This window comes from Propithecus coquereli, unplaced genomic scaffold (genome assembly GCF_000956105.1).
Source record: "Propithecus coquereli isolate 6110/MARCELLA unplaced genomic scaffold, Pcoq_1.0 Scaffold37, whole genome shotgun sequence".
Classification (NCBI taxonomy): domain Eukaryota; kingdom Metazoa; phylum Chordata; class Mammalia; order Primates; family Indriidae; genus Propithecus; species Propithecus coquereli.
In genome coordinates this window covers 4725203-4738836 of record NW_012149396.1, presented here as the reverse complement: position 1 = coordinate 4738836, position 13634 = coordinate 4725203, and the positions used below count along the sequence as shown (strand labels likewise).

Here is a 13634-nt window from a genome sequence, read left to right as displayed (position 1 = left end):
ATGCTGTTTTTTCCAAGGCCACACAAGTCCTTAACTGCCTTGGTTGCACCCAGTCGTCATAGACTCAAACTGCAATAAAGATATAAAATAGGGTAGGCAGCACTCTGGAGATACCGTTCACATAAAGACAGCGTTAAGTTACTCATTAGAAGTAAGTTGCGTGAATTCGGGGTTGCCCTTAGTCCTTGAGGTCTCTAGGGGACCCTTGTACAAATTGCTGATTCAGAAAATCATTACTTTGGTGGTTCAAGTGGTACTTTAGTGGCCTTAAAGAGTTGTTTGACACACCTCCCCAAACAGCTAAGTTATCCCCATGATTATGTTGATTAATTGCACACTCTGTGGAATTAGTGTTATTTTCAATGAAAGATTTTTCCTGCATTCGGAAAATAAAGCATAAAACTCGTGCGCTTTAATTTGATAATGTGTGCACGTCTCCCAGGCGCTATGCTGAGCGAGGGGCTGATTTGGGCTGTTGTCGTCGTCGTCTCGGGCACGTGAAATAGTCTGAGGCGATATTTTTATTCATGCTTAAAAGGTAGTTTTTGACGTGCCAGGGGATGTTCCCTCAACATGTTTTCCGATTCGGACATTTTCATCCATCGAAGGACTTGAGAACTCTTTGGCTTTATGAATTGAGTTAAAATGATTTGGGGAGAGACTTGGGTAGTGAGAACGCAAGTGGCATAATGTTTGCTACTACAATAGGTAGTGATAATATATTTAGAATACTCCGAAAGGAGGTGGCATATTGTAGAAAAGTGCTTTGGTACTGGAATTAGAAGTCTGTGCCCTAATTTTTCTGTTAATATCTGTATAACCTCTTCAACCCCAGAAGCGGATTACCCTTTCTAATTTTAGTAACGTCGTCTATAAAAATAGAGACTAAAATGTCCATTTAATGAGCTCTGTGTATTGTCTTCAGTCATATAAGTTAAATTTGCATGCTGTGTGGTGCTTTGCAAATGTGAAGTGCTTTATGGAGAATGGACTGTGGAGAATGCCCAAAGCAAGGGCAGTCCCCCAAAGTGAAGAGTGTAGGTGGTGTCCGAGAGGCCCTGCATATCTGGGTTTTAGTACACAACTCTGTGTTGAAAGCTGCACAATGCCTGGATGAGATGAGGTGAAGCAGCGAGGAAATAAATGTGGCCACAACTCATCATTTCCAACAGGATCAAAGTTACGGACCATCCCTGAGTATTCAATTTTTATGACTAAAAGAATATCAGTGAAAGAGAGGGCTGCTGCCAGTCTTCCCCGAAATAATAGTTAACTCCTATTCCTCATTATCCCTTGTTACACACAAGCTGTGTGTCTAGTCACCTTTCCCCCAGCTTGTCTTTCTATTTGCAGTTTAGGAAGAAGGGGGAGGAAGCGGATTTCCTAGATAATAGGATGACTAGTTGATTTGCTGGAATTGAGTTGTAATTCTTTCAGCATGAAATTTATCTCAAAATCAGATTTTTAAATGCCTGTGGATGAAGACAGAGTTGTCCCCGTTTCGTAAGATTCTGTAGGAGAGAACCAGCGCTCATCTCTGAAATTTTAGAAATCGGAAGAATAATGTCAACTTCTGCTTTCTTACAAATCCAGACTCCCACCTCCAAACTGGAAACAGGGATAATTAATGTCGTCCAGCTAATCAAAACAATGAAGGTATTACCTACATGCCCACAGATTGCCATGAGAAATATAAGCCAATAGAAACATCAAAAAAAGAGCCAAAAATGTTTTTGGATAAATTTAGATAAAATAAAATTCAATTTTTGAACTTATTTATTTGATGGAAACTATAAACACATATTAAGCAAGTACATTCTTGAAAGTTTCTACAATTGTAGTCCTTAAACTTCCTTAGGACTTGTAATAATAGACTCCCCCCTGCCAAAAAAGGAGGGGACAGGTATGTGTGTTCAAATAAGTTTAGGAAAAATTGTATTAAACTACACTGAATGTCTTCACTGCGGGACTTCTCAGAGCCTTTAACATGCTATGATATAATGTAAATTTCTGGGGTAGGTAGCTTATAACATTTTCTAGATCCTTTTAATTAACGTCTTTTTTGATTTTTGGAGGCTGTGGTAGGATTACCATTCTGTAGAAGCCACCTGTGAGCAATGCTGGATTGCCCCATATTATTATTATATTTTTGCTTTCATTCTACTCTGTGCATTTTAATACAAAGTCATAGCGTTCACATAGGGAATGTGTAGAAATGCAGTTTTCTGCCTGTTTTTGTTAATTAGTTGCTTTGAGTTAACATGGAGATGGTGGCAATTTATTGTGAGACGTCACAGATTCTGTGTACATCATTTGTACAGCTATAAAGTACCTAGAGACCTTTTAGGAATAAAACACCATGTAAATGTAAATTATCATTGCCTATAAGACACTTTCATTAATTTCATATCAAATTCATGAGTGTTTTGAGCTCTGGGACTTGGGAGTCTTCAGTATTGGGCCTCTAGTTTATTTATACTTTTTTTTTTTTTTTTTTACAGAATTTAAACACCAGCAGCATAGCACAGTACTAAGAACACAGCCTCGGGAAGCAAACTGCTGGGGTGCGAATCCTGGCTCTGTCACATATATCTGTGGGGCTGTGGGCAATTTTCTCTCTCTCAGTTTCCTCGTCTGCAAAATGGTGTTGTTATTACCTGACTCACAGAGTTGCTTTGCAGATCGAATAAATCATTCTACATAGAGCCCTTTGGGTAGTGGTTAATAAATGATAAGGACTCAGCTATTCTTATTTGGGCAGGAGAAGAAAAGGCAGGCATGGAAAAGGTGGAGGGACTGTAAATTATAACCTCGTGTGCATGTTCGGAACCACTAAAAATTGCAGTCATCGTTCAGTGTATTAGTCCTTTCAATATATTTATTTAAAAAGAAAAGCTAGAAATCCATAGGGTAACCAGAGATAGGTTGGGGCTGGGGTTGGGGACAGAAATTTATTCTGTGTCAAACATGTTTATGACGAGTTCCCTAGGCTGATGCTAGGGAACAAAAGGCTCATTCTTCAGTTCCCAGAATGAGGATTAACAGTGAAACAGCCTTGCGTGGTATTGTCCTGCAGCATCAGATAATTTTTCATTAAGGCTTTTCACAGGATGATATATTCCACCATACAGGTGCATCTATTTCAGTGGTGGATGAAACATCTATCATTTATATACAATTTTTAAAATGGCATTCTATGAACAAAAGGCAACAAACACAAACGTGACCCTGTTATTATCCTACTGGTCAACCACCAGAGGGATCATCCACATCTGAGCTTATCTCCAGAAATCATTTTATTGATAAGTTGCTCTTGTCTGTCTCTGACTCTGTCCATGTGGCTTAGAACTGTCATGTGTGTCCAGGGACAGTAACCTACCAAAGGCTATGCTTCTTGGAAGTATCCCTGTGAATAGAATGGATTTGTGAGACCATTTTTTCCCTTCATGTAGTATTTTCATTGTCATCTAATTTCCTTACAATAGGATACTGTGGATATATTGGAAGAAAAATTGGAAGTCAAATGGCAAATAATATAAATATATTAAACTTGGAATTCTGTAGATGCTTGTTAGCCATACCTCCCCCAAATAAAAAACAGTTTTTCCTGCTGCTTCTTGGGACAGCGAGATAAAAGATTATTGAATAAATCAGCAAAAATATTGGCCTTTAAAAAAATGGAAAGTTGCTTATGTTTTCTGCTTTGATTTATTTTTCGGGGGCAACAGAGGCCAGTGAAGCCTTTCTAGATTGTCATTTGGTGCCATTTTTAATAGTCCAATTGAAATATAAGTTTTAGAAGGGGACGGGTTCAGTTTGGAAAAAACACATGTTGACTCTGTGGATTGTTTGTTCACTGTAGTTGCCGACTTGTTCTAGAGACGAGGCTGCGTGTTCATCTCCTTTGTCTCCAGGATTGATTGACGGATGTTGTGTCTGCTCACTTACGGCGTTTTTCTTGGTTAATTTAAAAAATTGTGACATAGTATTACATGTGCCTTGTATACATCATTTTTGCAAAAGAAAGTTGTTTAGCCAATATGTCGACTTGGTTTATGAAATCCTCTGCGTAGCTTTCATTCAGCCTTCAGTGTTCTCCATTAGGTCATATCATTCGTTTCATGCACGGCAAATCGTCACCAGCAGCAAAATTTAACATTTGGTCCTTTTAGGTATAAAAATGAATCAAATGCCTGACAAGATTTGTTTCTGGTATATATTTCAGAATCTCCCCCAATGCCCTCCCCCCACCCCCCAATCTTTATGGGCATACGACAAATGTTACTAATGGGTACTTTTAGTTTTTAAAATATGGACAACAGTACTCCATGCAGTAAAAGACTTGAGCGATTAATGCTACCCTCATGCCTCTTTTGAGTAGTTTTAGCCATGAGGCTTGGCACTGCCACCATTGTCTTTGTGCCAAAAAGTATCCGCAGCGGCTGTCGCATTCTAGTACTGGAGGGTTGTCTCGAAAATTCCGCAGTGAACGCGCGCCGGGTTTGTTCATCGCTGCTATCTGTTTTAAATATTGGAAAAATAGAATCTTTAGCTCTTTCAAAGCTCCGTTGTGGTTGTGGGGCTCGGGGGGAGGTGGGTGTTGAAGAATGGAGAAAGCAGGAAAGAAGCTCTCCGCGCCAGCCAGTTGGTATAAGTGACAAAAATCCACCCCTGACATAAGAGTAAACACAGATATTTAGGAGCTTTTGTGTTCATGAGCACAGATAGTTACTTAAGGATCCTACTCAAACATGTTATCAGCACTCTTGAAATTTTTATTATCTGAAACAAATGTTCCAGTGAATTTTAAGCAGAAAATCAACATCAAGACCATAGCTAATTTTTAATGGACAATTTACACAAAAGATTTTTTTTTTTCCTAGAAACTGAGGTGTTATTATAAAATGGCTGCTTTTGAGCATTAAAAAGTGATAGGAATCTATATCTCAGGTTTGAGAAGGTACTTGGGCTTTATCCACATTCCCTGATTATTTTGCTCCCAGACAGGGGTTTGGGCTCTCTGAGGGCAGATTTATAGTTGAATTTGGGAACAAAAAGATGTAATAAAGTTAAAGGCTTACACTATCACAATGAAATGTGTTCGCTCATGATCTCTGGAGCGATCTATATGATGGTAAAAGTGGATGCTACAGATAAAATCTTTACAAGGAGCATAATCCTAAAAAAAAAAAAAAAAAAAAAAAGTCCACCTCCCAGCCTCCTGCTGGCTGCACTGCCTCTTTGGTACCTCGCAGACTTCGACAGAGTCCTGGACGGGTGCCCATTGATGTCATGGAAACACTCAAATTACTGAGAATGATTCATGTCTATGCTGGTCTCTTATCCTCCCCCACACAAACAGGAGTAGATTTTTAACCCTGACAACTTGTAATTTGCAGTGGGTTTATTTTTGTATCTGGATAAATATTTTTTAACAAGCAAAATTAAGATTAAGCAGTCTGTATCTGATATGATAGTAAAGAATGCTGGGTCCATGTAGCCAAGAGCACTTTGGGGACTGAGCAGCGTGAATTCATATTCTTCTCATCTCTCCCTCCTCCCTCTCTCTCCCCCTTGCTCTTTCCATTCCGTTCTTTTTCTCTTTCTCTCCCATTTTCCCTCTCTGTCTGTCTGTCTGTCTGTCTCTCTCTCTCTCTCTTTTTTTAAATCCTTACTGTTTGCACTGCCCTTCTAGCTTTAAAATAAGGGAAGGAATAGCCCCAACTTATGTATATGAAGTGGGGCAAATCCTGGTAGGAAAATTCCTCCCTCCAGTTCTGTGTGCTGGAGATGAGTTGAGAAATAAAGCTGGTGGTGAAATTCTACAGGAGATAGCTTCAGGAACTCCTTCCAGTGAAAAAAATAAGTGCCCTTTCTTCCTCAAACTGTATTTTACAGTTCAATTCTTAGAAATGACCAAAATAGGACACTAGATGCTCAATTTCCTATGAAGTCAGAGCAAATTCTGCTTTCTGTCTCTCTGTCTGCCTGCCTGCCTCCCTGCCCACCTGCTATCACCCTGTTAAACAAGTGAATATTATGTCAAAATGAATTATGTAGGGTTTGTATTGAAGCTTTTTTGGATGCAAGAGCTTAAGGAAAAGACATGCGTCCTTTGATAGCTCATAAAGGTCAAGCTTTTTCTGTTAATAATATTTATAGAGTGAAGTTAAAGGGTATAAGTAGCTTAAATTTGACTTACACAGATGAGTAAATATGGCTGTATGACCATTCACGCTGCTGATACAGGTAAATGTGTCTTTTCTTCAATGTAAAATCCTCATACAATGAAAGTTGTTCTCTTAGATCTCCCAAGACTGACAGTCTGTGCAATGTGATTGTCTCACTGAAATTGAAACTGATATGGGCATCGATTTTATACTTTGCATCGAACACTATACCAGAAATGGGGGTTGGGGGTGTTTTACCAAGTTTGAGATTCATTGACGGTAGTAGCAAAGTTAATACTGGGAGCGAAAGGGTTAATTTTAAGACTCAGACTTGGCTTTCTTCAAAAATCACCATCTATTTTATTATATAGTGACTTAGATACAGGGTTCCCCTCTGGCCAGATCTAAAATTCATCTAAGATACTTCCTTTGTGTGGTGTCAGGAAGGCATCCTCTAATAACATTGCCATTGACCTAAATGATAAAAAGATTATTGTTACTTTTAGCATTAGTGTTAAGTTGGGTTGAGAGGGGGCATTCGGGGGTTGTAAACCTTAGAAGGATATCTAGCCTCTCAAAGTACAAGTTTTGAGTTTTCCCATCGGAAAAAAAGAATAGTATAGTCCTACGTAGAAAATATCATGTACCGTAAAGCTCTAGTTCTGAAAAAAGAAGCATTCTCCAGTCTTGGGCGTGGTGGGGTCCTGCGCACTGGGCTGCCTTACTTTCCCTTTGTAATGTTCTGCTATGGACAGTTCCTGGTATGGAGAGTTTTCTGTGACGATTCTTCATATGTCACTATCTGGACTCTACTGCGTTACATCTCTTGTATGATTTCATTGTCTTCCTTGCTGATAATTAGGGCTAAACATACTTTAAAAAGAAACAAATGAGCAGCCTTGATTTTATGCTTAGATGTGACCAAGTCACACTGAAGCCTGTCTATATCTCTGTCGAGCAGACTACAGATAAAAACTGGGTTGTTAGAATTAGAACATGACATTCACATCCTGTCCTCCCTTGTCCTGCCGGGTCTACTGGTGGAATCTGAACCTGGGTTCCGAGTGGGCAATTTTTCAAAAGCCCTCTTTCCCAAATGTAAATTCCATCATCATCTTGATCATGATGGGATTTACTCCTGGGAAAGGGAGTTTAAAAAGAGAGAGAGAGAGACTCAGAATTTTGAATAGTTTCTTTGCTAAATTCACCATCTGGAGAGCCTGTGATTGATTAGCTTTGGCCTCACCATTAAGTGTCAATATAATCAATGGGAATTGCTAGGCTAGGGTCATTACATAGATAATTTGCCTGCTGTGTAAATAAAAATGAAATTGTTTAAATTTTGGGAGAGAAAGAAAGTGAAAATCAGGAATGACAATTTGTTTGTTAGAGAAAGTGGAGGCCATTGGAATGACAGTTTTTGGAAGTGTGGAGCAGTTTGGCTAAGAATAGGAATGAAGGATATTTTTTTCCAGTTTATCATAGCCAGAGTGAGGAAGTGTTATTCCCTCTCTTGCTTGCATACATTGCCAGTAGTGCCTACTTACGTATGTAAACATCGGGGAAGAGAAGTAGATGTCTGTTACCTGGAGGAGATTTTTTTTTTAAAGGAAAGAGACAATTTACACTTTTCTGTCGTTTCTCTTGGCAGGTAAAACAGAAAGGGGCTCATACTCATCTTATGGGAGAGAATCAAACTTACAGGGTTGCCACCAGGTAAGTGAGAATCTGCGGTGTGGAAGGGTTGAGAGGATTAACTTGGTGTATGTTTGTTTTCTAAATTCGATTATGCATTTTAAACGGTGACACTAAGATGCACTGGAAAGTCCGCTGATGACTCCTCTTTAAGTAATGAAATAACACAGAGCTTGGAACTAATAAGCACCTCATCTTTAGCTCTCGGCCGTATCAGAACTGCATTGACTGGCTTGTTTTTATTTTTTAAGCCATCAGCCGGTACCAGTGGCACTGTTTGCAAACCAGCAATGTCGGTTAAAGTGGTTCTATCAAAAGAGTTTATTTGCAATTAAGAACTTAGGAATTTCTTACACAGGAAATACTCCGTGGAGCCGTGTGTCAGACTCTGGGTTCGGGTGGCTATTGCCCTAAATTATAGTTTTCATAGGGACTGTGTGATGTTGTGTGAAAACAGGGTTGTACTGAGGGATAAAAATGTCTGTGAAAATATGATTTGTTGTCCCTTTTTGTTTCTGAATTGTTTTTGGCTGGAAGTCAAGGCCAGCAGGCTAACAGCAAAGCCGTCTCGAGGGAAGCATGCGTGAGCTAGAAAAATAAGAGTACTTTAATTAAATAATAAAATGCCAGTGTAATACAAAGGTATAGCATGTGTGTGTTTGTGTCTCTGTGCACTCTGCATTTGTATACCTTTAACTCTCCAGAGAGAGCCCATTTCTAAAAATACTATCAATAGCTAAAAGCCTAAGCTTTGTTTTAAGACAATTGAGTTTTTATAGATGCTTTCTTTTTCATTTCGGTATCGGTATTAATCACAATATTTTAAATCTTTTAAAAAATTTCTACTTCCTTTTTATAAGTGCATTGCTTTCTTTGAAAAACTCTTGATAGAATTTAATAATCCCCTTTAATATTCAGAGCTCTCTACTCTTTTATTATTCACCCAAACAGAATGTACTTTCTTTTTTTATGCTGGAAAGAGGATGCTGTCTCTTGAACTCTCTCACCCTCCCATTTTCTTTAACGGTATGGGAAGGGAAAAATTCTATTTTGTTTTTTTTTGAACAATCCTTTCATTGTATTTCTGAAAAATGTAAGCAAACTTTCGTTTTTACTAATTAAACAGACCTATGAGAAAAGTTTCCTTTAGGTATCAGACATAGAAAGGTGGAATTCTAAGTGGGTTGGTTTGTTTATTTTTTTCCTGTATATATTTGCATTTTTAAAGTTCACTCCTTTGGCCCAGCCACCCATTCAGTCATATTCAGCATCGAAAAGATTTGTTGCAATGAGGTGAACAGTGCTTGGTTAAGAACTCCTGCCGGAGTGCAGTTCATGGCAGTTTGTTTGGAAAGAATTCTGCAGGAAAGAAATTTACAGCCATTCCAGCGCAACGGAAACATCTTTGGAATGTGAGTGCAAATGTTCGGGCTAGATAGCCTGGGCCACAAGCCTCTTAGCGCCGTGTCTCTGGTGTAAAGCTCTCAATTCCTGCAGAAGAGCGTGTTCCTGTGGATTTGGTTTCGGAGGGTCAAGGCGGAGGTCATTAGAGTTTTGGGGAGAAGAAAGTTGACAACATCCTTCCTTTTTGCAGATGGTCATGGCAGAGGTCTCTGTTTTCGCTGGCCCCCTTTTTCTGGTCATTGAGAGAATAGGCTTTCTCGCCCCTGTATCCTTTCTTACTAATAGGAATTGGCGTGATTCCTCACAGACACAAAGATTTCCTCTGCTGAGTAAGCGTGAGGCCCCTTAACTTGTGAAAGCATCATCCAGACTGTGTGAGTCTGTCTGTGTGTGTGCAGAACACAGACCCTCCTCCCTCCGTTTGTGGGGAATACTTCCCTCGGGTGACACTGAAGTTAATTTTTTTTTGCAAACACAAGGTGAGAAGTGGAAGGGGCAGAGGGTGGGATAGAGGTGGACGGATTGGCGTAGGATGGCTGAATTTCTGGGCCTTGGGAGGTTCATTTTGAGACATTCATGTCCAGGAAAATTCTTCTGTATGTAGGAATATGACTGCATATGCTTTTCTTAAAAAGCCTTCGTAATATCGCTGTGGAGTGTGGAGATTCCTTCATTCTTATTTCTGCTTCATGGTTGTGAGTCTTGCAAGATTCGGCTATCTCTATGCTTAGCGTGGGCTCAGCAGTCTCCATAAACAGTGTGATTACTTAAGGATAAATAAAAGCGAAATTTTGGAAATTCTCTGATAGAGGAAATAGGGGCTGAAGAAGAGAAGGGTACATAGTATGAATTTCTGCTTTCTGTGAAATTTGAGAATAGAATAGACCATAGTGTGTCTTCCAGGGAATCAGTTTCTCTTGTGCCGTATTGTTCTTTGAATCCCTGTCTACAACACCAGCTATGCAAACCAAAGAGAAAGGCAAAAATCTCGGTGTCTTGGGCTTCAAGTCTAAATAGCAGATCACAGCTGAAATGATTCCCCACTGTGTGACAAGGTGAGTGACTCTCAGGGAGGGGAGGCTTTTGTTTTCTTCTGCTAACTACAAGCTGAGATGCTGGATAGAAAACCTTTAGATGATGTCTCCTAAGGCACTCCAAAAGCTGCTTTATCATATTATAACACCGTATCCTATGGACTTAAAGGCATGAGCAGTGTTATATGGGAACATGCTTATTGCAGTCCCAATAGCCTTTTGTTTGGTGTAGAGAAATAGTGGTGGTAAGCAACAGGTGGTAAAATGCTGTCCTGGAGGAATAAATTATTATTGTGAGATGTATATTGTTTCAAAAATGCATCAAGTTTAGAAAAATAGCTACATATCCATTATGTCTCTCTTAAGAATTTAACACTAATAGTGATAGACATATGGCTTTTTAAAAAATGGATATTTTAGCAGGAAAAAAAAGCTGGCAGATTCTTTATTATCAATTAAGTTGTTTTCATTAAAAACAGGTATGGGATAATATGGATTCATTAATTCATTTCCCTGTGAAATTATCAGAAAATAAACAAGGTGACTTGTTTGAGACTTTTTGAATTTTATAGAAAATGAACCAATAGACAAACAAAAGCGGCCAAATGAACTTTTTTTTAGTTCTCACCAAATATGGCAAAACTAATTTAAATCAAATTGGGGTACGGAAATCACACCCAGGCTTAAAATGTTCTTGCCAAATTGCAACCTCATACTACTTTTACTGGCAGAGAAAATAAAATTTATAATGGAAAGTCTGACAGAGACAAAAACGAGTAGGAATAAACTTTTTTCGCAAGACAGTCCAACCTTAATACCATGATAGCCAATAGCTAATACCTAATGGGCATCATTGCAGATGACGGAAGGGAAAAAAATGTCCTTTGCTTCTGGCCTCTTTTGCTGCTTTGAGTAGGATGTTTAGTGATTTGCAAACTTTTTTTTATTTTGCCAAAATCTACTGTTTTTGAATGATATGATGATATTAACACAAATGCTTGTTATTGAGGGGCAGAAGTTTTCCCCTTAAATGGAAGTATGGGATTGATTGTTAGGAATTGTTTTTGTTTTCTTTCTGGGATTTAGCCCGAATCTAAAGCTATGGTTTCATTATTAGTATCTCCTGGGTGAGATGGGTGGGTGGGTAGGGGTGTCTGTGTGTGTGTGTGTGTGGCATACAGAAAGCTGGGTCTTATCCGAAACCAATCAAATTAGAATCTTATGAGTTGGGCCTGTGCTTTTCTGACAACCCCCCAGGTGATTCTAAGGTTTGATCATTTCCTAGAATGTTCTATAGAAATATACTCTATTTTAACGACTTGTGTTCCAAATCTGGCCTTACTCCTGACCTTGAAAAAGCTTTCAGACTGCTTGCATGAATTCAGTTATTTAAGGCATGGAAATATATTGCGCATGAACTTTATTTAAGAGGCAGTGAAAATTAGCAATATGTTGAAAATCCGTAAGGTGCCTTGAAATCTTTATGCAGAATTCCACAACTGAATGTCCCAGCCCATATCTTGTTTTCTCTGGTGAAGTCCAAGGCTTTAACCTCATTCAACTTTTTTTTTTTTCTTAGTAAGTGATCAGAGAGAGCTATGCTGATAAAGTTATTTGATGTTTAGATCTTAAAACCGACCGATGAGATTTAAGAATTAAACCTAATCTAGAAAGACTGTTCTTAAATTCCAGAAACTTTGAAGCTATAGAGGAAACGGGTCTTCTATAGATATGTATAACTTAGTTTGCCCATAAGCCTGTTCGTTTTTGATTCATTGGAATTAAACATGTATTTGATTCTGAAATGAATTACACATTTGAGAACTGATTTTTTTCTCTTATTTTATTTTTGATCCAAAAGGTATTATAAGTAACTTAATTCTAAAACTTTTGGCCTCCTTAAATTTTTCTTATCTAAAGTCAAAACAGAAAGGATATAAGCAGAAAAGGCACAGCATTCTTTTGTCTATTATGACAATGGCAATTTAGGCCTTTTGTAAGCAAAAATACACGTTGTTTTTTAATTTGATATGATGCTTAAATGTTTGTTCTTAGTTCTCAGTAAATCAGTCCAGGTCCTATGCGTTCTTCCCGGAAACCTCTCTCTTGCAGGCACCCTGTTACATACTGCTTGAGCACTCTGCTTTCCCTTCACGATGCTTTTTCAAATTTGCCATTATTTGTGTGTTTGTTAAATGCTGGTTTCTGTAGAATTCTGTAAACTCCTGGAGGGCAGGGGCCATGTCTGCTTTATCTCGTGCTGAGTACCATGTGCCCAGCAGGGCAAAATTGTGGTGACCTAATGTTTATTTCCTCAGCATCACTTTTGGAAATCATTTCGAGGGAGTTAAGTCTGAACAGTAATGTATTTGAACCATATCACGAGCATCTTTTTTTATACCTATAAAAACCAGAAAACCTTACTCTCAAAAAAAGTCCTCTGGAAGCCCTTCCTCCTAACGTGCTGTGCAGGCCCTGGAAGGACACAGAGGTTATACAGAGAGACACACACACTGTGACTTTTGAGGGGCTGAATGTTCACTTGGTGGCTTCGTCGTCTTAGGCCTGTGCATCCAGAAAGGCACGAATGAGGGAATTATAGATGCTCTGTGTGTCTGCTGGATGTGTTAATGGAAGCAAAGTTCAGAATTCTGGTCTGAACATTCGAACGTACCGGTGTAAACAGTGGGACAGGATATTTAAAATTGTGACAGTTTTAGATATCACAGGGCCTGGGTTTGCAGTGTGTATGCTATCGCGACTGTGTCCCTGAGCACCGTTTTTCAGGAAGCACCTCATTCATTTTGGGGCGTTTCTATGGGCATATCCTTCTCTCAAAATCTACCCAGCACTCACCAGCGAGGAGAATGGACCCATTCTTTAATTGCATTGGTTAACAAATACTTCTTGACCCTCCAGTGACGTTAGGTACTGAGAAGAAAAACAAAGAAAAGCTCTTGCGTGCCTTCCCTTCCATTCCCACCAGCAGCTTCCTGGATATTAAGGGGGGAAAATCAAGCTCCATTCATTTGTATTTATTTTTATTTTTAATCGTACAAAGTGAAAAATTTTAAACACCCAGAAAAGTTGGAAAAATAATAAAATGAAATACCATATAACTACCGTTTAGGTTAAACAGTTGTTAATATTTGTTACACAGTATTTGCTTGCGTGTGTATGATACGTATAAGTGTATATATTTTTCAGTGAACCATTCTTAAGTGGCAGATCTAATAACATTGTACCCCGAGATTTTATTTTAGTATGCATCTCTTAAAAATAAAATACTTGCCTAACTAAAATAATATTATCATCCCTAAAGAAATTAACA

General features: G+C 38.7%; 1 protein-coding gene across 7 annotated transcripts in view; it reads left to right on the top strand.

Annotated features, from left to right (window-relative positions):
- Positions 1-13634, top strand: part of TCF4 (transcription factor 4) — a 392852-nt gene that overhangs the window by 211978 nt on the left and 167240 nt on the right. For 6 of the 7 annotated variants that reach the window (XM_012651753.1, XM_012651754.1, XM_012651755.1 and 3 more), the window contains one exon: positions 7822-7886. In XM_012651753.1, coding sequence (XP_012507207.1) covers positions 7822-7886 — 65 coding nt within the window. Of the gene's footprint in view, positions 1-7341; positions 7718-7821; positions 7887-13634 lie in introns of those variants that run through there. The other variant, XM_012651758.1, reaches the window with a different exon arrangement.